The following is a 26,132-nucleotide window of genomic DNA, read 5'->3' on the forward strand; positions in this document are numbered from 1 at the left end:
AAAATTAAAGCGAATCTGTAAACTCAGCTTTTGTGCTCTTTTCAAATGTGCAAATAAATCTTGAAAATTTAAATATGCAGGATGTTGTTTCAAGGCCACAATCACTTTATATTTTTTTGTTAATCCGGACTTGGATTTTTCTTGTGATTACTAAATGGGTTGTTCCAATGTATCTAGTAAATAAGTGTTGATTATTTTTAAGATGGGTTTTTGTTCATTAACTTTAATAATTTATTATTATCTAAAAGTTAATAATACATGCTTTTTAATCCCAGATTTCTTAAAAATTTCAATATAATTTTACAATCACGCACAAACACGCCTTAAACACAGCGGCGCACTTTCAAATAATTTGACAAACGCGTGAAATTTGACAAATAATTTGATCGTTTACAGGGCCTTTTAGTGAGCCTTCGGGCCGCATGAAAAACGCTAGAGGGCCGCATGCGGCCCGCGGGCCACAGGTTGAGTATCACTGCTCTAGCTTACTCTACCGCTTGTCGAACCAACTGACAAACTGACAAAACAGCGTTCGCGCGTTTATTGAAAGAGATCCAAGCGACAGTGACGGTGGTTGGTTCTTTGTAAATAAATGCTTTTTATTGACATTTGGCGCCTGGATCGTTTTAAATAGTGTACGCCAGTTTACGACACGTTTAACGTCCTGGTGTTTTCCAAAGTCTTAAGAGAAAAAATGTCTTTAAGAGGAAAAAAAATATTATGAAAGTCTAAATAATTTTATAGCTGCTTCAGTTAGACAGCAAGGCATCAAAAGAAAAAGGAACAAGCAAAGTAACTTAAGAAAGTTTTCCCGCGTATATCATTTAAATAATAACATTGTATGTAGAAATATGTTTATCAAATCATTACAAATCTCTACGAAAAGAGTTGATACTGCTCTAAAAGAATTCTCTGCTGAAATTGCTAAAGACGGAAGAGGTATTTCTAAAAACAACAACAATGGTAGTAAAAATAAAAGGCTACTGATGAAATTAAAAAAAGTGTTATTAAACACATTAATTATTTTCCAACTTATTCGTCCCACTATTACAGGGGTGAAACTGAAGGTAAGTACTTGCCTTTCGATTTAACTCTTAATAAAATGTACAATCTTTTTTTGGAAGACCAAAACTTAAAAATTGCTTTTTCGAGCTACAAAAATTGTTTACGAAAATTTCAATTTAAAAAGGAAACCACCTATCCAAGATACATGCAATACTTGCGATCAGTTAAAAGCAAAAATAAAAAGTTGTCAAAATGACCGTGAGTTATTGAGCAATACCAATATTTTACACAACCAACATTTTGAAAAAGCAGAACACGCAAGATATGCTATGAAAAATGATTTAGAAAAAGCTAAATCGAGAGAACATGCTAAAACAGAAACCCTTACCTATGACATGGAAAAAGTACTTGGGCTCCCAAAACTGCCCACTAACTTAATCTATTATAAAAGACAACTTTCTATTTATAATGAAGGAATTTACCAAGGATCCAATACTCAGCCATATTGTTTTATATGGAAAGAGGGCACCGCTGGAAGAGGAGAGCAAGAAGTTGGTTCATGCTTGAAAGTTATGATTGATAAGCACCTTTCACCTGAAACTGAAGAGCTAAACTTATGGTCTGATTCTTGCGGTGGTCAGAACCGGAACCTAAAAATTGTCCTTTTTTTCAAAAGTTACTAGAAACACATAAATCATTTAAAACAATAAATTTTAAATATCTGACGCCTGGCCATAGCTATTTACCCAATGACTCTAATTTTGCAAAGATTGAAAGTGCTTTAAAAACACAAATTAGAGTCTACACACTTAAAGAGTTTAAGGATGTGGTGGTAGAATGTTCAAAAAAGCCTAAGTTTATCGTTCACGAAATGGTAAAAGAAGATTTCCTAAGCAGTAAAGAAATTGAGAAACTTATTACTAATAGAAAAGTAGATATACTAGGTAATAAAGTCAGCTGGTTAAACGCCAGAATAATTAGAATTAATAAAGAAAAACCCTTTTCAATATTTTTTAAATCAACTCATGAAGAGGGTGAGTTTCCAGAGATTGATATAACAAAAAGCATAACAGGCAGACATCAAAAATGTACTTACGCACAATTTTTTTTCTTCAAAATTCGAATTTTTATATCCAGAAGGAAAAGCTATTTCCGACAAAAAATTAGTTGATACAAAAAGTTTATTACCTCTTATTCCCCAAGATGTCCAGGACTTTTATAAAAATCTTCATCATAGAAATTTCGATGATGACATAGATGTGTTTGGTGATGAAGCTGATTTTGAATTCGGAGAATAAGATTAGAATACATTACCACATATTTTGAGATTCTGCGAGAGAGGCGCTTTACTTTTGTATTACAGTCGAACCCGCTTATTGGAATAGCCTTCGTGCCAAGCAAAACTATTCCTATATCCGAGATATTCTAATAACTCATTTGCTGTCTTGACCTTGACTATTTACGTGAAACGTCTATGAGTATGTAGTATGGTTTGTGATATATACTCTAGCTCAGCGATACTCAACCTTTTTTTCCCCTGGGCCACATTCTAGCTATTGCCACATCTTGCGGGCCGCATAGGTGGAGTAGTATTATACAGGGTGTTTCATTAAGAAACGGAAATACTTAAATGGTGAATAGAGGTAACTGAGGCGGTTCTAGATATTTTCAATTTATTGCCCCACCGATTTTTATAACCGAGTTACAGGGTGTTTTTGTCGATTTTGCCTACTTTTGTCTGGATCCATAACTTTATAACCACCTTGTATATTTTTTTATATTTGATACAAGTATGTCTTATTTAGAACCCAAACCATAGAACTACTAATCAACTAATCAGAAGAAAAATCCAGGTCCGGATTAAAAAAATTATACTTAAATTCATTGTGACCTTGAAACAACATCCTGTATGTATATTGAACTTTTCAAAACCCGTTTGCACATTTGAAAAGAGCACAAAGATAGGTTCGCTTTAATGTTTTTCGCAGAAAATTTAATCATTTTAATTTTGAAATGAAATATATTGAAATTTTCAAGTACAGAGATTACAAAGCAGGTTTTTAAAGCACTTTTAATAATAAATTATTGAATTTAATGGAAATAGGTCCAGATGCGGTCGTTGCATATGCGGTCAAGGTAATTATCGTTGCAAATGCGGTCAATCCAAAATATTTTGGCAGGTAACGTTGCACTTGCGATCAGACATTTTACTTAAAAGCCAGAAATGTAAGAAGGTCGTAAATTAGTAACCACCCGAGTTATTAGCAGGCCCGGTCGACCCTATTGAAATATTTTATTCCGCTTATCTATATTTCGAACAATAGGTAATGAAAACAGTAATGACTAAACCACAATAATCCCCTCATTACGGATTTTTGGAAAGTTTGTATTTGCCTAATTAAAAAGGTTGGGGGAGAATTACCAAAATCTAAACATAAAAACAAATGCATATTATTTGTATATTAATAAAAACAATATATTAATAATAACAGTAACAACATTTAATAATGGAAAATTTTGAAGTGATTGAAACCACCAAGGGAAAACCTTCTGCTCTTCACGCTGGATATCAGTATCGAAAATATAGGAAGAATAAGGAAGATGTTGTAACTTGGGTATGTGTAAAAGAACGTCACCACAACTGTAAAGGGAGGATGAAGACAAAACTGACGGAACTACTCGAAGTCAACCAACACACTTGTGGTGTCCCCGATGTAGCTCTCTTAGAAGTAAAAAAGGCTACGTACATTTCAAAAAAGAGAGCTCGAGAAGAAGACACTCCAACCCCAGACATTTACAGGAAAGAGTTCGAAAAACTATTTACAAAAGGACTCGATTTTGTAAGTAAAATTCCTTTGTATGCCTCACGTAAGTCTACACTTTGTCGTTCAAGACATTTACAAACTGGTGTCGGACCAGAACCAGCGTCGTCTATTGAAATAGATATCCCACTGGAAATGTTGACATTAGAAGATGGTCAGAGTGTTTTGTGTTTTGACGACACTGAAGAAGGAGAAAGAATTTTATGTTTTTCGACTTCGAAAGCAAAGGAAACGTTAGCATCAAAAACAGATTTTTTTGTCGACGGTACATTTAAGAGCTCCTCCAAACAGTTTACACAAATATATACCATGCATGTTGATATGGGCAGCACTGACGACGAAACAAGAATTGTCCCTGTGTTGTATGCGCTTCTACCAAACAAAAAAATGAAAACGTATAGAAGGCTGTTTACAATACTGACAAAAAAACTAGGCGGATGGAAACCAACAACAGTGACGCTTGATTTTGAAGATGCTGTTATTCAAGCTCTCAACACTGTTTTCCCAGATGTTAGACTGCATGGATTCAACTACCATTTTAATCAGTCGCTTTGGAGGAACATCCAGTCGATCGGACTGACAACACAATACATTACCGACGATAACGTTAGACTTCATTTAAGAATGTGTTCTGCATTGGCATACTTACCTTTGGAGCAAATAGAAGACGGGTGGCTAATTATTCAATCTGATTCTCCGAAAGATAAAAATTTGACAAAATTTTATGATTACTTCGTTAACGAATGGCTAGAAAATCCAGTGATTAGCATGAATATGTGGAACTGCCATGGCCTCCGACACCGAACAAATAATGCCGTGGAAGGATGGAACAACCGGTTAAACAGAATGTTAAAGAACCTCATACAAACATATACATTCTCATAAAAAATTTAAGAAAAGAAGCAGAATATTTCGATTTCATATTAAATAGAATGGACTTAAACCTAGAAAATAAGAAACGAAAGAAAATGTATATTCAACTGGATAATAGGATAAATAGTGCAACAGAACTATTGCAGCGCTCTTGTGATATAAAATCATTTTTGGTGTTCGTGGCAAATATTCGAAAATTTCACTAAAAAAAAATATTAAAATAAAAAAAAGACAAAAAAAACAAAGATAAAAAAACAGAAAAAATAGATAAAAAAAGCTAAAAAAAAGATAAAAAACAAAAAAAAAATTAAACATGCCTATGGTTCATCATAGCCAGTCCCAAGCCTGGACAAAATGTGAAGGATTTTTTTAAATGTTTGTACTTAACTAATACACATTAAATATAAAAAGACATGAAAGCATCTTAGGGAAGGAACTCCCATTTTTAAATTTTTAATACTTTTTAACATTTGACACAAACAGTAAGGTAGCCAATTTATATAGAAATAATCAACAATTCGCTAATATTTTATTTATGTGACACTAAGGTTTATTAAATCAACTATCTTCATTTTTTTAATTAGTGCACATATTCTCACTAAATTCTCAAAAGAAGAAAGTTTTTTTATATCAAAATACTTTTTACCTTAATAAAATTTTTAGTAAGCATTTTCTCCTCTTATCAACGTCTATGGTAAATATTATTTAAATCTTACAAAAATTTGGTTATAGAATTATTCATGTGATAGTGGTAGAAAAAGGTAAAAATATGATTTGTGTATTAGGCAATGACCGCACATGCAACGATAAAATCAACATATTTTTGTATGACCGCAAATGCAACGATAATAGCCGTGATCGCAAATGCTGCGACCGCATCTGCAACGACACCATTTAATGAATACATTCTCATTTTAACACTAACCAATACTTAGTTACTACATTGGAACGACCCACTTACTACTAATCACAACAAAAGTACAGGTCTAGATTAACAAAAAATATAAAGTGATTGTGACCTTGAAACAACACCCTGTGTATTGAAAATTTCAAAACTCGTTTGCACATTTGAAAAGACCACAAAAAACTAAGTTTAATGGTTCACCTTTATTTTTTGCGCAGGCAATTTACATGACTTCAATTAATTTTGAAATTATGTCGAAATTTTTAAGAACTCTGAGAACTCACAACAAAAATTTCGATTTTTTTTCGAAGTTAATGTCATTAAATTGTCTGCACAAAAAATTGAAGCGGTCAGTTAAACTTTGTTTTTTGTACTCTTTTCAAATGTGTAAACGGATTTTGACAATTTTAATATACAGGGTGTTGTTTCAAGGTCACAATTATTTTAAATTTTTTGTTTATTCAAACCTGGGTTTTTCTTGTAATAAGTAAGTGTCATTCCAATGTAGTATAGAATTATGGATTATTTTTAAGATAGATATTTATTTATTAAATTTAGTAATTTATTATTCAAAGTGCTTTAAAAACCTGCTTTTTAATCTTATGGTTCTTAAAAATTTTCGTATATTTAATGTTAAAATTAAAGTCATAAAATGTTCTGTGCCCAAAATTAAAGCGAATCTGTAAACTCAGCTTTTGTGCTCTTTTCAAATGTGCAAATAAATCTTGAAAATTTAAATATGCAGGATGTTGTTTCAAGGCCACAATCACTTTATATTTTTTTGTTAATCCGGACTTGGATTTTTCTTGTGATTACTAAATGGGTTGTTCCAATGTATCTAGTAAATAAGTGTTGATTATTTTTAAGATGGGTTTTTGTTCATTAACTTTAATAATTTATTATTATCTAAAAGTTAATAATACATGCTTTTTAATCCCAGATTTCTTAAAAATTTCAATATAATTTTACAATCACGCACAAACACGCCTTAAACACAGCGGCGCACTTTCAAATAATTTGACAAACGCGTGAAATTTGACAAATAATTTGATCGTTTACAGGGCCTTTTAGTGAGCCTTCGGGCCGCATGAAAAACGCTAGAGGGCCGCATGCGGCCCGCGGGCCACAGGTTGAGTATCACTGCTCTAGCTTACTCTACCGCTTGTCGAACCAACTGACAAACTGACAAAACAGCGTTCGCGCGTTTATTGAAAGAGATCCAAGCGACAGTGACGGTGGTTGGTTCTTTGTAAATAAATGCTTTTTATTGACATTTGGCGCCTGGATCGTTTTAAATAGTGTACGCCAGTTTACGACACGTTTAACGTCCTGGTGTTTTCCAAAGTCTTAAGAGAAAAAATGTCTTTAAGAGGAAAAAAAATATTATGAAAGTCTAAATAATTTTATAGCTGCTTCAGTTAGACAGCAAGGCATCAAAAGAAAAAGGAACAAGCAAAGTAACTTAAGAAAGTTTTCCCGCGTATATCATTTAAATAATAACATTGTATGTAGAAATATGTTTATCAAATCATTACAAATCTCTACGAAAAGAGTTGATACTGCTCTAAAAAAATTCTCTGCTGAAATTGCTAAAGACGGAAGAGGTATTTCTAAAAACAACAACAATGGTAGTAAAAATAAAAGGCTACTGATGAAATTAAAAAAAGTGTTATTAAACACATTAATTCTTTTCCAACTTATTCTATTACAGGGGTGAAACTGAAGGTAAGTACTTGCCTTTCGATTTAACTCTTAATAAAATGTACAATCTTTTTTTGGAAGACCAAAACTTAAAAATTGCTTTTTCGAGCTACAAAAATTGTTTACGAAAATTTCAATTTAAAAAGGAAACCACCTATCCAAGATACATGCAATACTTGCGATCAGTTAAAAGCAAAAATAAAAAGTTGTCAAAATGACCGTGAGTTATTGAGCAATACCAATATTTTACACAACCAACATTTTGAAAAAGCAGAACACGCAAGATATGCTATGAAAAATGATTTAGAAAAAGCTAAATCGAGAGAACATGCTAAAACAGAAACCCTTACCTATGACATGGAAAAAGTACTTGGGCTCCCAAAACTGCCCACTAACTTAATCTATTATAAAAGACAACTTTCTATTTATAATGAAGGAATTTACCAAGGATCCAATACTCAGCCATATTGTTTTATATGGAAAGAGGGCACCGCTGGAAGAGGAGAGCAAGAAGTTGGTTCATGCTTGAAAGTTATGATTGATAAGCACCTTTCACCTGAAACTGAAGAGCTAAACTTATGGTCTGATTCTTGCGGTGGTCAGAACCGGAACCTAAAAATTGTCCTTTTTTTCAAAAGTTACTAGAAACACATAAATCATTTAAAACAATAAATTTTAAATATCTGACGCCTGGCCATAGCTATTTACCCAATGACTCTAATTTTGCAAAGATTGAAAGTGCTTTAAAAACACAAATTAGAGTCTACACACTTAAAGAGTTTAAGGATGTGGTGGTAGAATGTTCAAAAAAGCCTAAGTTTATCGTTCACGAAATGGTAAAAGAAGATTTCCTAAGCAGTAAAGAAATTGAGAAACTTATTACTAATAGAAAAGTAGATATACTAGGTAATAAAGTCAGCTGGTTAAACGCCAGAATAATTAGAATTAATAAAGAAAAACCCTTTTCAATATTTTTTAAATCAACTCATGAAGAGGGTGAGTTTCCAGAGATTGATATAACAAAAAGCATAACAGGCAGACATCAAAAATGTACTTACGCACAATTTTTTTTCTTCAAAATTCGAATTTTTATATCCAGAAGGAAAAGCTATTTCCGACAAAAAATTAGTTGATACAAAAAGTTTATTACCTCTTATTCCCCAAGATGTCCAGGACTTTTATAAAAATCTTCATCATAGAAATTTCGATGATGACATAGATGTGTTTGGTGATGAAGCTGATTTTGAATTCGGAGAATAAGATTAGAATACATTACCACATATTTTGAGATTCTGCGAGAGAGGCGCTTTACTTTTGTATTACAGTCGAACCCGCTTATTGGAATAGCCTTCGTGCCAAGCAAAACTATTCCTATATCCGAGATATTCTAATAACCGATCATAAGTGGCTAGTAGAAACGTTTCGTGACCTCAAATTGATATTCCTTAAAGCGGGATATTCCTATAACCGGTATTCTATTAAGCGGGTTCGACTGTATTGTCGTATTTTTTTAAATAAACATTGTTTACAAAAAGATCCATGTCTCATTTTCCTATACATACCAAAAGAACCAAACGCCAAAATATTAAAAAAAACTAATTCTTTTTTAATTTTTAAATTTTTTTTATACTCTACATTTAATTCGCACTTGAGCTATTCATATTATTGTCAAAACTTCTGTCTATTTGGATAGAGTGATTTATAATAAAAATTAAAAATTAAGTGCGATTTTCTCGAAACATAAAAAGTGGCTATTGGCTCCTTTTCCAGTAACGCCCTACATATAGCATATAAAAAATAAATTGATTTGATCTATTATGAAGTCTATAAAATAGGGAAAATCACCAAAAAACCCCTAAAAACAATTTTTCGGATTTTCGAATGTGGCATGAATGAATGGCATCCACATTCCTAGCGGAGTGATTGCCACCCTCTTTGGGCTCTTCCGATTGGTTTGTCGCGGTGAATCAATCCGCATTAACATTTTGGTTTTACAATTGAGGCGTTCTTTGCAAAAACCCCAGTTGTCATTATTTACAACATTGAAGATATTTAAAAAAAGTTAGTTAATTGAACCGTATTAAGTTTACGGAAATTCTCAAATTAGTGATTTATTATTTTGATGATTACACACAGTTTACAATATAAATAACATTCTTTTTTCCTTTTGTTTATTTATGAAGGGCATATATTTATTTGACATATGGGGTTTTTGCAGGAATTTTTCATGAATTTATAGGAAAAATGATATTTATAGTAATAAACCAAAATAAAAAATGAACGAAAAATGGTATTTACTTATAAAATCACACAACACAACTATTCGAAGGAACTTTAACCTATAAAAACCTACTGACAGCCAAGCGATAAAGTTTCCCGCAAAAACACCAATAGTCATTAACAATTATGGTTTTGAAGGGAATTGCGCTTGACATATGGGGTTTATGCGGAATCGCCTCTATTTTTGTCGCTTATATTTTGGACTACTGTGATTTTATTGGAAGTTTCTTACGCAAGGAACGTAGGTAATTAGTCCTTCAATCCATAGATGGCATAAGTCCATTTCCGAAAAAAAAGGACAACTGGGGTTTTTGCAAAGAACGCCTCAATTGGTTGTGTGACTTGTCATCTTATACAATTTTTCCCCATTCCTTCCTGTTTTTGCTTATGGTTACCCATTCTCTGACTCCCATCTTCTTAAGGTCCTCGACTATCTGCTTCTCCCATCTAGTTTTGGGTCTTCCTCGTGGTCTGCCTGATACAGGTCTCCATTTGGAAATTTTCTTGATGACGTCTTCTGGATTTCTCCTTTCTATATGTCCCATCCATCTGAGTCTCTGTGCTTTGATAAACCTGACGATGTCTTCTCCTTTCAGAAGTCCTCTTACTTCGTGGTTCATGAGTTTTCTAAATTCATTATTACCTAAGTTTAGTGGTCCTGCTATCTTCCGAATTATTTTCCTCTCTAGGATTCTCAATCTTTCTTCCTCTTTCTGGGTCAGACACATTACTTCAGTACCATATGTGATTACTGGTCTAATTGCCGCTTTGTAAATTTTCTGTTTAGTATTCTGAGTAAGCTTCTTATCTTTCAGGAAGTTATTGTATTTCCAATAGGCTGTTTCCTGCCTGGATTCTTTCACCGATTATGATGCTTCTACCATTAGTTCCATTAACTGAGACTCTAAGATATTTAAAGTGCTGTATTTTTTCAAACTCATATTCCCCAATATTTAAACTTGTCACATTAACTGGATTTTTTCTTGTGCATATTAGGTATTTTGTTTTGTTTTGATTTATTTCTAAACCCCTTTTGGATGCTTCCTTGCATAACTTCGTAAATTCTTCCTTTAAACTGTTCAGGTTTCTGCTAATTAATGCCATGTCGTCAGCATACGCCACAAGTTGCGACGTCGATGTTATAATTGTACCTTTTATTTCTGTAGCTCCTTGTGAAGATGCAAGGTGGATAACATTAATAACTGGGTAAGAAACAGAAGAATAGAATGGAATGACCACATAAGCCGAATGACAACAAATAGGGTAGTCAGGACAGCGAGAGACGGTTACCCAATAGGAAGACGATCAGTGGGAAGGCCACGAAAACGATGGAACGACAACTTACTAGAGGCACATTGAAAAAACAGACAGAGTCATGTCTATACAAAAAGAAGAAGAAAAAGAAGATTTCTGTAGCTCTTATTGTTCCTTCTATTGCGACATTAAATAATGACGTTGATAGAGAGTCACCTTGTCGTACTCTACTTGCTATTTCTATATTTTTGGTGATAACTTTATCTGTATTTATTTCTGCAGTCGATCCTTACATTGTTATTTTCGTAAGTATTATAAGTTTCATTGGTATATCTAAGTTTTTCATGTTTTCTATTAGATCGGGTCTTGTTAAGCTGTCAAAGGCTTGCTTGAAATCTATGAAAAGGATGTGTAAGTCGATATCATGTGCGTAACATTTTTCAATTGACTGTGTGATTATGTGAACTGCGTCTATTGTTGACCTTCTCTCTCTAAATCCGTGCTGGTAGTCTCCTATTTTAGTTTTAATGTATTTTGAGAGTTTTTGTCTGTTTAGTGCTGTCAATATTTTGTAGCAGCTGTTTAACAGTGTTACTCCTCTATAGTTGTTGCATGTTGTAGTGTCCTTCTTTAGAATCGGAAATATCCATCCAGTTTTCCATACTTCGGGCATTCTTTCTTTTTCTCAAATCCTTGTTATTAGCTCGTATATTTTCGTTGTAGTTCTTCTCCTCCTCATTTTATTAGCTCGTTTGGGATTTCTTCTGCTGTTTTCTTTTGTTTTAGATTTCTTATGACACGTAAAAAGTCCTCATATGACGGCTTTTCGATTTCGATTTCATCATCAAGGTCTGTATCCTCTGTATATTCGAGAGAACTTTCTCTCGCCTTAAATAACTCTTCGTAGTATTTTTTCCATACTTTGGCGTCAATCTTAACTGTTGGTTTCTTCTTATTTTGTGATTTTATATATTTGTAAAGCTTTACATTATTCTTGCTATTTACTTCCAACTCTTCTATAACTTTATCAATCCATATCTTTTTTTTGGTTGTACAGCATTTGTCTGAGTCTTTCTTTTTTCTCCTATATTCTTCCAAATCTTTTTATTTACCTGTCTTCAGCCATTTCTTTCGAGCTAGATTTTTTTTCCCTGGTTGCTGTTTCGCAGTCTTCGTTATACCATTCTTTTTGCCTTTTTATTTCTTTGTATCCTATTACTTTTATTCTGCTGCTATCGAAATGTGACCTTTTATCTTTTTCCACGTTTCTTCTATGTTATTAGGGTTCGTAACTTTTAAATTTGCTTCAAACTCTTTAGAATAATCTTTCTGAACAGTATCCGTCCAAATCTAGTTTCCTAACGTTCCAATTTTTTCTTTTCGTGTATGTGTCTTTAATTATTATTTTCACTTCCATATTTCCTATTAATAGGAAGTGGTCAGAATCTGCATTTGCACCACGGTGCGATCTGACATCTGAATTGTTCTCCTCCACTTTTTTGAAATCAAAATATGATCGATTTGATTACCCTCAGTTGATCCTGGTATTAGCCACGTTACCTTATGTTCTTTTTTGTGTTTGAAGTGTGTGCTTATTATAAATGTGTCTGTGGCTGCTGCTAGGTTACAAAGCATTCTCCCATTAGTATTCGTAATTGTGTGGAGAGTTTCTTTATACCCTATTCTACGAATATACGACTGTTTTAGACTATCTCGACAACGAATATTTTACTGTGCAAAATATGAAGAACGAAAGTAAATTGCAAATTACATTGTTGCTTATTGGAATAATTATTAGAGCCATTTACTTTCGTAGTTCTTATGTTGCACATTAAAATATTCGTTGTCGCGATAAACCAAAACAGTCGTATATTAGTGGAATGACCCATACCAGAGACGTCCTTGTTTATATCTTCCTTTCATATCATTGCGTTGAAATCAACTAGTAAAATTAATATGTCATTCTTGGGTATATTTTCATTTTCTCGTAAAAATCGTTTTTGTCTTCTTCTTTCGCATTCTCAGTGGGAGCATATGCATTAATGAATGTTAAATTAGATTGCTTGTTCTTTTTTCTGACGTAAGATAATCTTCCACATATTGCTTTGAAATCTATCACCTTGTCCCTTAATTTACTGTTAATTAGGGAGGCTGTACCATTATGTCCTTGTTTGGTAACTCCGGAATAAAACATTGTGTATTTATTTTTTACTATTGATCCTTGATCTTTCCATCGAATTTCTTGTATCGCTAAGATTTCGATCTTGTACTTTTCCATATCATTCGCGAGCTCTTCCATTTTCCCTGCTCTTAATAAAGTCTTAATGTCCCATGTTCCTATTCTTATCCTGTTAGTTTTTCTTTTACTTCTATTTTTTTGTTTTTTGTTTCTTATTATACTCTTTTAAACCGTTTCCTTATTCATAGCCTATTTTCGTACCTGATTTTTATCATTTGCTGAATGATTTCCTAGTTTTTTGGAGTATTGTTTAGCTTTATCCATAATGTATTGTATCTTAAATGTGCCAGGTATTCTTCCTCTCTTGCTTGTTTCATATGCTCCGTGAGTTGTTTTCTTTTGGCGATTACTGGTTTTGGAACTCTTATCATTCCTAAAATGATTAAGAAATTTCACCTATTGGGACCGTGCAAGTTCGGCAACTTTCTACGTGCTATTTCTACGCTCTGCAACTTTATTCGCACTTTTAATTATATTGGCCAATTATATTAGTCCTGGTTACTGGATAATTGTCAAGGCCATAGTCCAAAAAAATAATAAGAAGAAAAAATAAGATTCAGGTTATGTTATTAAAACGTAAACAATTGTATGTAGTAAATAAACTTAGTTATTAAAATGCAGCACTGCAAGCAAAATACAATTAAATAAATTTACCTTTATATGTATAATAATTGCATCTCATATCAATATTGCGGAGCAACATATAATTTTTCTTCTTCAATGAGAGTGAATATGAAATGTACGTCAATTTGACAATTTCAATTGACAATATGAATTATTTAAGAAAGTTGCAATATTTCTCCGCTTTTCGCGCACGATCGTTTCTCAATTCCCATCCAAGTACTTGTACACCGCGAATAGCGGCTCTTAGGGCCGGTTGTTCGAACGCTAATCAACAATGATCATTATCAAATATTTAATTACTGTCACCAACTGTCAATGTCAACTTTGATTCGGTTGCTGAAATCATAATTATTGATTACAATTATGAAATTACTTAATCAATTATAATTGTTATGTTAATTGATTAACTAATCTCATAATTATAATCAATTATGTTTTCAGCAACCCAATAAAAGTTGACATTGACAGTTGGTGACAGTAATTAAATATTTGATAGTGATCATTGTTGATTAGCGTTCGAACAACCGGCCCTTAGTCTAATAGCGTAATAAGTATATTAAATACATTAATTTTTTTTTAGTTCAGACACTATACAAATATTATATCGAAAAATTTACGAAATATTATTTAGCAAAAGTGACACTTGCAGTACAGAATATAATATCATTATTATTATGTGGTTAACAGACTTAAACCATTGTATAACTAGACCTTATCCTTATATAATAATATAGTTTATAATAATATTATTTATAATTTATTATTATTATTTACCTTTATTGATAGTTTGCAATAAAGCAATAAGACGCAGACTTACATTTGTCTGTGAACACGTCAATTGGACAATAGACGATTATGAAAAAGTATTGGCTACGGATGAATGTAGAATATCATTTTATGGTAAATATTGTCGAAATACTGTCCACAGAAGGGCTTGAGAACGTTATGCTGCCTGCACTCGGTCACACCGAGTTGCTTTTGGTAGTGGCTTAGTAATCTTTTGGGCAGGGATTTTTTTGAGGCACACTCGGATATCGTCTTAATTGAGAGGGACACATTAGCAGCACCAGCACGCCAATACAAAACAGAGATACTACAATATCATGTGATACCATACGCTGGGTTTATTGGTAATGGATTTCTGCTAATGCAACATAATGCGAGGTCACAAACTGCAAAGATTGTAACAGTGTCTTAAACATGTTATTTCAAAAATAGACTGGCCTGCTTAAAGTTCAGACTTTAGTCCCATTAAGCAAATATGGAGCCTTCCCAATAAGTGTGCAAGGCATCGTATGCCTGCTCCAACATGTGAAGAGCTTCGAATCGCTCTCAATGAGGAATGGACCACTTTTCCACGAAGCGACATCGAAAAAACGTCATCATTTGTATGCCAAATCGAATGATGGGTGGTATCCAGCATCGTGGTGGCAACACAAAAATGGATGATACTTGTCTTTTCTTGAGTGTATAATTTAATTATTGCTATCACTGTAACTGTAAGGGTACATCTAAATTTTCAATATATTTATTATTTTCTAAAATCTTTCTCCTTGTTTTTCATTTGTTACTAACAAAAAAAAAACATTTTTGATTATGTGCTACAAATGTATCTGAATGAATACACAATAGAATTTGACATAAATAGGACAAAAAACTAAGAAATCAAAAATTTCTTAAATTTTGCCTTTGGCCCGTTTTCTCTGACTGCAGTGCATATTTTTATTTTCAAAAGTTTGTAATTTTTTTTAAATTTAAAATAAACTTAAAACTATTAACTGAAAAATTTAAAAATATGTAATGTGCAAAATATTTTTTTTTTAGAATTTTATCCGTGAAATTCAGGAAACTTGGAAGTTTGTTAATTCGAAATCCAAATTAGATTGGATCGAGTTTAAATCAGAAGAGGATCTCCAGGCTGCTTATGAACGAGATAATAATTTGGTACCATTGGCAGTTATTTTTGAAAATCCTTCCGATCCTAATCAAGGGCAATTATTAAAGTAAGCAATTTCTGCACTAAAAATTTCGTTTGAATTGTTTTGAATCAGTATATACAGTAGGATGGATCGAAAAAAACTTTTTTTCGAATTTGATAATGGCCCTTGTGGCAAAAGTTGCCATTCATAAAAGTAAGTTTTTTGCCAAAAAAATTTTTTTTTACATCAACCCCTTCAGGTGCCCCAACCTCCTAAAAAAAATTTTTTTTTTTGGAAAAATTTTTCGATACGGCCCTATATGTAAACTCTTCTTGAATGTTTAAAAAGTCTGTGTTCAAAATTTGGAGGCTCTCGGAACATTTTTGGAGGTGCCCCAAAGACCTAACGGAAAATAAATAAATCCTATTTCATGTAGATAATACAATTTTAGCTGAAATCTAAACAAATTAACGAAATAATACATTTATTGACGGTAATACGACTCGTTACATTTCTATAAGGTAATATTAAATATTAAAAGTGAGTGTAGGAACAATAATGTAGGTAAGAAAAATAAAACTAACAATTCAACAAAACACTTAAGCTGCCAAAACGTATTTACCTTAAAAGGAACGTGTACCGATTTACAAAAAATATGTTATTATTAACAAATATTTAACTTATAACGTATATTATTATTAAAAGGAACAAAAGGTTATTTAAACTTAAATTCTGACTTAGAATTAAATGATTTCATTAGCTTCCTGGACTCGATTCGAGATTTTATGAAACCATCTCGTTTTTCCTCTCCACAAACTTTAGATGATGCCTCTGTAACTAAATGTACACATCTTTCAGTGGCCTGAGTGTGGCAGGGGAACTTGGACAAATCTAGAAAAGGTGCTGCAGTTTCTTGACCAGATACAAAACTTTCCAGGTCCTCGTCGGAGACGTGCTTTATTATTGGTGGTTCTGACCTATCTGTTTCATACCAGTAAATTATATCTGTATAATCCTCTGCCTGCATGTTTAAAGGAGGTACGCGAAATTGTCTGACAGATGTTGAATTTTTGTTCTCTTTTCTAGAAGCAATTATTCTGCGGCAGGCTAACTTGCGGATGTGCTCTCTGGTATCTGCCAACATCGCTAGAAGCAGGTTCTCTGAGTGGCCAAAATAGCCATTCCTTTGTATTACTCCATCTACTATCTTCCTTAAATCAGTCGGCATATATCTTGAATATGCAATCAATCTCCACAAATGTCGTGGACCTTCAGTACACAATGGCTTACATTTGATACTGAACCATAATGGACCATATACTTTCATGATAAATTTAGCTAAGTGTACCAGATTTTCGGAGGGATGCTCCGATGCGACATATAACCGAAGGATTCTACTCGCCGTTGTCACCCATCTTGAATGTACGACTGGTCCTGGTTTAATCCTCGCAAGGTCTTCGCTGCATTCTCCAGATGATACTGCATGCAACATATCATACAAATATTGCTGATCAGTACTCAAAATCTTTCTATCTAAATCAGGAATAGTGTTACTCACAATTTTCGAGAATCTGACTAAAGGGAGGGTTTCCCAAGCTTGTATTGATTTTCCAATGGCACCAGAGAAAGCTTTCGGACCTTGAGTAACACCATCAAGTTGGATTAAAAGGTGGCGTAACGGAAGTTCGTTTAGATGTAACATGCAAATAAACCACTGAAGAGGGCGATTTAGGGCAATTTCTAGTAATCTTATTATTCCTGCGTTTGTCCCTGTGTTGACATTGGTGCCATCACATCCAACTGCTATTAACGATTCAGTCGATACTTCTTTTCTATTAAAGAAATCCAATATTGCATCTTTGATGACGACAGCTGATCCAGACGATACGGCTAAATGGCCGAGGTAAATGGAACCTGGCTCTTTTACCAAGGATATATGTTCCTCTGTGATGATACTATAGTGATACTTATCGCCCTTCTTAGTTTGTGTCAGGGATTTATCCTTCCGTCCATCAAAATATAATGCTTCTACTACCTCCATGTTATCATTTTGCAATTCTTTCCTGTGCTTTTCCCTTTCCCGACGAACTTTATTTCGATCTATTATTTTGGAAGTGTCCTGTTCATTAATGATGCCCAAATCTTGTAACAGAGCGGAAGAAAGTGATGCAGCGCTTCTGTCTGAAACACCGTAACGATCGCACTCCCTAGCAAAAGCTGTGAGATTTACCCTCATTTGCAAATTTGTAACGTTTTCAGATGTGGAAGAACAACAGGGCTGGGGATCAGAGTCAGACAACTTTCCAGGATCAGTCCTAGTCTCATTCTCAGAGTCTCCTGGCTCAGATGCAGTATCACTAGACTTTAATTTTGGGCGTTTTTCAAATTGTTCTTCATGTTCTTGAGATCGTTCCATCATTCTTTGGTTTCTTTTTGCTAATTTCCTGGATGATGCTACATCAATTGATCCTATGACTAGGTTTCTGGTAGTTCGCTGATCTATTACAAATTCCCTTTCTTGTGCTGAAATCTTCTTCTCTTTGGAGCAATGGCAATCGTTGAGGTCTTTACATTTACAACTAGCAATATCAAAGAGAGTTTCCTCCCAGCTAAGTTTTAAATCTGTAAGCTTCTTTGTGTAGCTTTCAGATTGCTGCCTGCCCTTATATGGTTTGAGTAGAGTCCTATAGTCCGTATTCAATTTTTTTACTTTCTCAGTAACTTTTTTAAATGTAATTGTTGGAACCGATGACTTCTTCCAGATGTTCACTAGAGTGTTTGCAGTTTCTGTTGCTGTTATTGAAGCTGGTGGATCTTTGCCTGCCATGATGCCTTTTTTCTCATTCCTGACAAACAAGTAGTGTCGAATTATATCCGCATTCGTGGGAAGTCTTAGCTGGGACATCTCGGCAAGGGTTGCAAAGATAGGACAAAGGGTGGTTTTCCTGGTAGGTGTTCTTGCGCTCATTTTACTTTGTTTGGTATCTGAAACAAAAGCAACTATTATAATATTTTTAACTATAGAAATTTAATTAACTTGAATAAAACGAAATAATGTGAAAAGTAACCAAAATATATTTGAAAGTCAAAATAAATAAAAACACATATTTCTTTACGTAACTGGGGCACCTCCAAAAATGTTCCGAGTGCCTCCAATTTTTGAACACACACTTTTTAAACATTCAAGAAGAGTTTACACGTAGGGCCGTATCGAAAAATTTTTCCAAAAAAAAAAAAACTTTTTTTTAGGGGGTTGGGGAACCTGAAGGGGTTGATTTAAAAAAAAATTTTTTTGGCAAACAACTTACTTTTATGAATGGCAACTTTTGCCACCCGGGCCATTATCAAATTCGAAAAAACGTTTTTTTCGATCCTACCTAATATACAGTGCTAGTCAAAAGTCCGGCCTCCCCTCGTATCTTTTGAACGATTATACGTATAATAGTGAAATTTGGAGAGAGGAAATAAACGGGCGTAGGCTTCTTAACTAGTCATAACCGGTGAAGTAATAGTGACAGATGACGTTACATCGCCATTATGACAGATACTTTTAAACTGGACCTTATGGCAAGTGATATGTCGTTTGAAATGTATTAAAAATACTTATTCAGTCGTAATACTAATTTTGTTTTAGTTTCAGCTTATTTTTTTATGATTAAATTAAATAAATACTAAAATTGTAGTTTCGCATTTAATTAATAAATTTTCAAACGTCCGCGTCTCGTTATTTGTCAAAAAGTTGACGTTTTTCAATTTTTTAATTATTGTTTTACGTCAACGTCAAACTTTTTGACTAATAACCAAAGAGGACATTAGAATTATTACTAATTAAATACCAAATTAGAATTTTAGTATTTATTTAATTTATTCATTAAAATTAGCTTAAAGCCAAACAAAATCAGTACCTATGGTTGAATAGTTTCGCATTTAATTAAAAAATATTTAAACGTCCGCCTCTGGTTATTTATCAAAAAAGTTGACGTTGACCACGGTTCTTAGATATACTATCAAATCTAATAACCGTCGACGTTGACTGATAGTTTGTCTAAAAAGTTGACGTTGACGTAAAAATAATTAGAGAATTGAAAAACGTCAACTTTTTGACAACTAACCAGACGCGGATGTTTGAATATTTATCAATTAAATGCGAAACTACAATTTTAGTATTTATTTAATTGATTCATCAAAATGAGCTTAAACTTAAATAAAATTAGTATGATTGAATAGGTATTTTCAAATACCTTCGAGGTATTTCAAACGAGGTACCACTAGCCATAAAGTCCAATATCGGTCACAGTGGCGTTGTAACGTCACCTGTCACTATTAAGGTAAGTGTCCATACAAGGGTGAATCCCGCTCCGTGTAGCAGCTCCACATAGTGGATACGTTGGAGAACCCCGCTCGGCGCTCCCCCTCTTCGATTCAACCGGTTTGCGGTTTATACGTAAGCGAGCGCATGCCGTATCCATTGGAGCTGCCACACGGAGCGGGGTTCACCCTTGTATGGATAAATACCTTTACGGTACGTGTTATGACTAGTAGAGAAGCCTACGTTCGTTTATTTTTCACTATTATAAGTATAACATTTAAAAATACGAGGGAAACCGGACTTTTGGCTAGAACTGTATAATATACTGTATATTATTATTATACCGGGTGGTGAATTGGAAAACGGGCCTTAGGAAACTCAATGTAAAATTCTTAACTGTTGAATTTCTGCTTCTCTAATTATTTTACATCAAAAGACATTAGAAATTATTTGTAGAGGATTAAAATCTGTATTGAAAATAAAGATTTTTTAATATCAATGGTGTAAGCACTGTCAGTTAAATAGTAACGTGTGTCCCAGCTTTTACACACATACAGTTGAGTCCGGGAATCTTTACCCGTGCGTCATCATTTAAAGCATACGAAATAAGTCGATGATAAGCCGGAAATTAAAATTTACTAAACGCAACAACAAGTCACTTACTGTCACTTGCTGTTGCGTTTAGTAAATTTCAATTTCCGACTTATCATCGCAAGCAAGCAAGTAATTTGATTTAACCCGACCTGTGAGAGATGTCCACCCTACCGAAAAAGTACATTCGGGTGTAACAATTAATTGGGGCGAGGTATTTTAACCCGAGTAAAAACAGGGATCACCCCACCTCGCTCCAATGCTCCAGGCCATCCCTTCCCCCCCTATAGCACGCTGATGCGCGATAGGGGCACAACTATCGTAACCAAATGCTCTTCACAATGGAATCCTGGGTAATAAGATTCCAATGTGGTGCCCTAATCGAATTCAAAACTAGGCCAGCGTGAAGCGCTCTATGCCTTTATCTTCTAATTACGTATCCGCGGAACCAAAAATTGCTTGCTTGGGCCCCAAGTCATTGTACCAACCCCAACGAGGCTCAGTACAATGGCTTGGTGCTCAAGTATTTTTTTTGTTTTTTTTATATTTTTTTGATAGCTTGCGCCTTTTTTATTTTTTTTTGTGGGCTGACTTTACCTTATCGTAGTGTTGGACCTACGCTTGGGTTACGTGTTTCTTCGGCACTTGGTGTTCCGAGCTACGAACTATCTACTATTTTTTAATTACTCTTTAATTACTTTATTTATTCCACTTTATTTTCTTTACTTTATTCCACTATTTGCTGTTTTGCTCGTTTGTGCTTCCAACGGTGGAAAGCGTCATACCCTAGCATCTCTCGCAGTATGGGGCTTGGATGGTGCTCCAGCTCCACGAATTTGACCCTTGCCTTGTTTGTCATCATTTCTGTGACTCTCACCTGTTGTAGCTCTCTAAACAGGAATATTTCTGCGACGTACTTCGGGACTTTGGCTGCTTCTCTTAGGCTGTTGTTATGAACCGCTTGTATCTTCTTTTGATGTATCTTGCATACTTGTCCCCATGCGAAAGATGCGTATGTTAGTACCGGTAATATGATGCTGTTTATTAACCTTAACCTCGTTTTTATTCTTAATTTACTTTTTATGTCTGTGAGTCCTCTTAATGTTGCTCTTGCTATGTTGGCCTTCTGGACTGTGGCTTCTACATGTTTTTGGAAGGTTAATCCTTTGTCCATGATGACTCTCAGGTATTTGGCTTCGTCTTTCCACTCGATGGGGTTGTTCTGCACCGTCATTTGTTCTTCTGGCTGTTGTCTTCCTTTCTTATATAGCACCGCTTGCGTCTTTTCGGAGTTGATGTCTATCTTCCACTTTATACTCCATTCCTCGATGTCTTCTCACGCTGTTTGCAGGTTGGTCACTGCTACATCTGCGTTTCTGTGTTTGGCCGCTATCGATGTGTCGTCGGCGTAAAGACTCATAAGGGTACCTGGTGTTCTAGGTACGTCTGCGGTGTATATTGTGTACAGCAGAGGTGACAGGACTGCTCCTTGTGGTACTCCAGACTCCGGGTTTCCGAGCTCGGACAGGACTTGTCCTAACCGAACCCTGAAACTCCGGCCGCCTAAGTACGAAGAGATCAGCCTCGTTATCGCCCCGCTGTACCCATAACTTCGCATTTTATATATGAGCCCCTTATGCTATACTCTGTCGAAAGCTTTGCTTACGTCCAGGAATGCTGCTCCAGTGTACTGCTTGTCGTTGAATCCAGCTGCTATGTACTCAGTTAGTCTGAGTACTTATAGCTCGCTGAAGTGCTCTGCTTTGAATCCGAATTGAGCTTCTGGGATTATCTCTAGTCTTTTTGTTTCCGCTTGCAGTCTGCTGAGGATAATTCTTTCAACTATCTTGCTGATCGCTTGGAGTAAGCTGATTGGCCTATAATTCTGCGGGAATGCGTGGTTCTTGCCAGGTTTTGGAATCATAATGACATGGGTCTCTTTCCATCTCTTCGGGAATATTTTATATCTCAGTATCGCTTTCACTATGTTTGTTAAATACACTATAATAGCTCTTATAGGCAAGTACTTTAGGGCTCTATTTGTTATTTCGTCTAGACCAGGCGCTTTTCTCGGTGAACTGTTTTTATATGTTCATTTATTTCTTCCAGTGTGTTGGTGATGATATCTTCTGGATCCTCTGGTCTTTCTTCTTGCTCATCGACTTCTTCCATGAAGTCTACGTCCTCGTCTGGGTGGTAGTTTAACCTGCATTCTCTTTCGAGTGTGGACTTTTGTTTTGTATTTATTTATACAAAGTATTTTTTCTGCTTCTGATGGTTAATGCTGGTAAAAAACTGATATGCTGAATTAAAAACTGAATTTTATTTGTACACTGCTACAATATGATATAACCTTACGACATGATGATTATGATTGACATTGTCATGCGCGCTGTCACCAGCTGACATGGAACGAGCAATTATTTGCCATACACTTGTGCTACCCTGGCTATTTCAAAAAGAAACAAAAAAAAAAACAATAAACTACATTACAATAAAGGGTCATAATTGCCCAGTATACATCAAAACATAGAAATGAACTTAAATGTCTGTTGGTAATATGCACACGCGTGAGAGAGCTCTTGTCACTTCACCATTGTTTGTTTTTATTGTCACAACACGTATTCTATTGTCTCTGACTCGATGTACCATTGAAATACGTCCTAACCTCCACTGTAGAGGTGGTAAATTGTCTTCTCTAAGACACACTAGCTGGTCTATCTTCACTTCTTGGTTGCTAACAGTCCTCCATTTGGATCTTGACTGAAGTTGAGTTAAATATTCTGTTGACCATCTTGCCCAAAAATGTTGGAGCACTTGAGTCATATGTTGAAACGTGTTGAGATTTGAAATTCTTCGTATGTCTGGCTCAGGAAAGGTTGTTAATGGTGAAAAGATTAAAAAATGACCTGGGGTTAAAGGTTGAAAATCTGATGGGTTAGAGGATAAAGGAGTTAAAGGTCTGGAATTAAGACATGCTTCAATTTGTGTTGTCAAAGTTCCAAAATTATCTACTGAAAATATATGATTTCCCACAATTCTTTTAAGATGAAATTTAAATGATTTGACTGCTGCCTCCCAAATTCCCCCATAATGTGGTGATCTAGCAGGAATGAACTGCCACTTTATTGATTCTACTGTCAAAAAACTGTTAATTTCTGGTCTGGAATTCTGTACTAAATCGTACATTGATTTGAGTTGATTATTAGCCCCCACAAAAGTTGTGGCATTGTCCGATGAGATAGTCAATGGTTTACCTCTACGACTGATAAATCGTTTTAAGCAATTTAAAAAACTTTCAGTTGTTAAGTCTGTTACAAGTTCTAAATGTGTAGCCTTTGTGCTAAAACAAACAAATATGCAAACATATATATGGATGATTTTTGAATTGCGTAATTTATTAGCTTTAACTGAGAATGGTCCACAATAATCTAAACCTGTATGTAAAAATGCTCTAGCAGGAGTAATTCGCTTCTCTGGTAAGTCACCCATAAGTTGATTGACTGAACTTGGCCTATTTTTAAAACATACAATGCACTTTCTTAAAATTCGTTTTACTGTAGTTAAACCTGATAATATCCAAAATCTAGTTCTCAATGTTGATAACAATAGTTGTGGACCAGCATGCAAGTTTTTATAATGTTCATCCCGAATGATACAAGTAGTAATGTGATGGTCTGAAGGTAAAAGTATTGGATGTCTTTGAGAAAAAGGTAAAAAATCTGCATTTTTGATCCTACCACCAACTCTGAGAATACCATCTTTAAGAAATGGATTAAGTGAAATAAGATTGCTATTCTTTTTGACTGTATTACCTTTCAAAATCTGTGAAATTTCTGATTGGAAACATTCATTCTGTACAAGTTTTACAATAGTATTTAAACTGACTTCCAGTTCTGGTATAGAAATTTGGCCACAATATTTGTCTGATTTATTAAGACAGTTATGTTTAAATCTTAAAAGCAATGCTATTATTCTTTGTAACCTTGATATTGAAGAATATTTATGGATTATACTAAATGGTTCCTTTTCTTTAACATGAGCTGATAACTGGTATTTAGGTCTTTTTTCTGGTAAATCCTTTACTGATTTAAATTTCGGTATAGGCCAGTTGTCTTCACTTTCTGATAACCATGAAGGTCCATGCCACCACAAGGAAGAAGTTGACAATGTTTTTGAGTCTATTCCTCTTGAAATAAGGTCTGCTGGATTTTCCTTTGAAGGAACATGTCTCCATTCATTTGCCTTGCTGTTTTCATGAATGTGAGCAATTCTGTTTGATACAAAAGGTTTCCAAACATGAGATTCGCTGTTTATCCATTGAATAACTATAGCTGAATCTGTCCAAAATGTAAATTTGGCAAAATTAATATCTGAACAATCTCTTACCTTTTTTACTACATCTGTTAATATCATTGCTGCGCATAACTCTAATTTTGGAATTGTAAGTACCTTTAATGGTGCTACTCTACTTTTTGCAATAAGTAACTGACTCTGTTTCTGATCGTGATACTGACTAACAATATATAAACAAGCTCCGTAAGCTGCTTCAGATGCATCGCAAAATCCATGCAATTCTGTATATGTCCCTTGAAACAATGTAACATGTCGTGGAATACTGATTTGATTTAATTCTGTTAACTGATTTATAAAGTCTACAAAACAAGTATGAAGTTCAGCAGGAACTGATTCATCCCACTTTAAATTAAGTTTCCACAACTTCTGTAATATTATCTTTGCTTGAATGACATAAGGTCCTACTAAACCTAAAGGATCAAAAATTTGAGATATTGTTGACAAAATTGATCTCTTTGTAATTTTTTCAGTGTCTTTACATTTAATTTTGAATAACAAGTTATCTTGACCTGACTGCCAAGTTATTCCCAAAGTTTTATTTTCCTCTTTGCTTGAGATAAAATATTCTATACCTACTTGTTCTTGCTCTCCTGGTGAGAATATATCTTTGTCGTTGGACATCCATTTTCTTAATATAAATTTTGATTTGCTAAGAATTTCCTGTAACTTATTTTTCAACTGTTTTGCCTGTTCTGCAGTTTCACATCCATATAACAAATCATCAACATAGAATCCATTTCTGATTACTACTGCTACATCTGGATCTGTTTCCTCAATTTCATTGGCTAGTTGGGTTAGGCTTCTTATCGCTAAGAATGGTGCACTTGCTGTTCCATATGTTACTGTTTTAAGTTTGAAATGTTGGATCTCTTCTGAGGGATTTGTACGCCATACGATTCTCTGATAGTTCTGGTAGTTTTCACTTACTAAGATTTGTCTGTACATTTTCTCAATGTCTGCTGCTAAAACTATATTAAAAAATCTGAATCTTATTAAGATAGAAAGAAGATCACTCTGTATAGTTGGTCCAACCTTTAAGCAATCATTTAATGACAAGCCTGTAGTTGTTTTTGCTGACCCATCAAAAACAACCCTTAATTTAGTAGTAGTATTATCTGATTTTAGAACTCCATGATGTGGTAGATAGTATGAGGGATACTTTAAATCCTCTACTGTTATAAGTGACATATGTCCCAAATCCTGATATTCCTTGATAAAGTCTGTGTATAACCTTTTATATTCTGGATTTTTGATT

General features: G+C 34.3%; 1 protein-coding gene across 1 annotated transcript in view; it reads left to right on the top strand.

The window, feature by feature from the left end:
- The window catches only part of LOC114338609 (phospholipid-transporting ATPase ABCA3-like), a 351,819-nt gene that overhangs the window by 32,969 nt on the left and 292,718 nt on the right, over positions 1-26,132 (top strand). Inside the window, exon 4 of the mRNA XM_050645554.1 lies at positions 15,527-15,705. Coding sequence (XP_050501511.1) covers positions 15,527-15,705 — 179 coding nt within the window. The remainder of the gene's footprint in view (positions 1-15,526; positions 15,706-26,132) is intronic.

Source organism: Diabrotica virgifera, chromosome 3 (genome assembly GCF_917563875.1).
Source record: "Diabrotica virgifera virgifera chromosome 3, PGI_DIABVI_V3a".
NCBI classification, from domain to species: Eukaryota; Metazoa; Arthropoda; class Insecta; order Coleoptera; family Chrysomelidae; genus Diabrotica; species Diabrotica virgifera.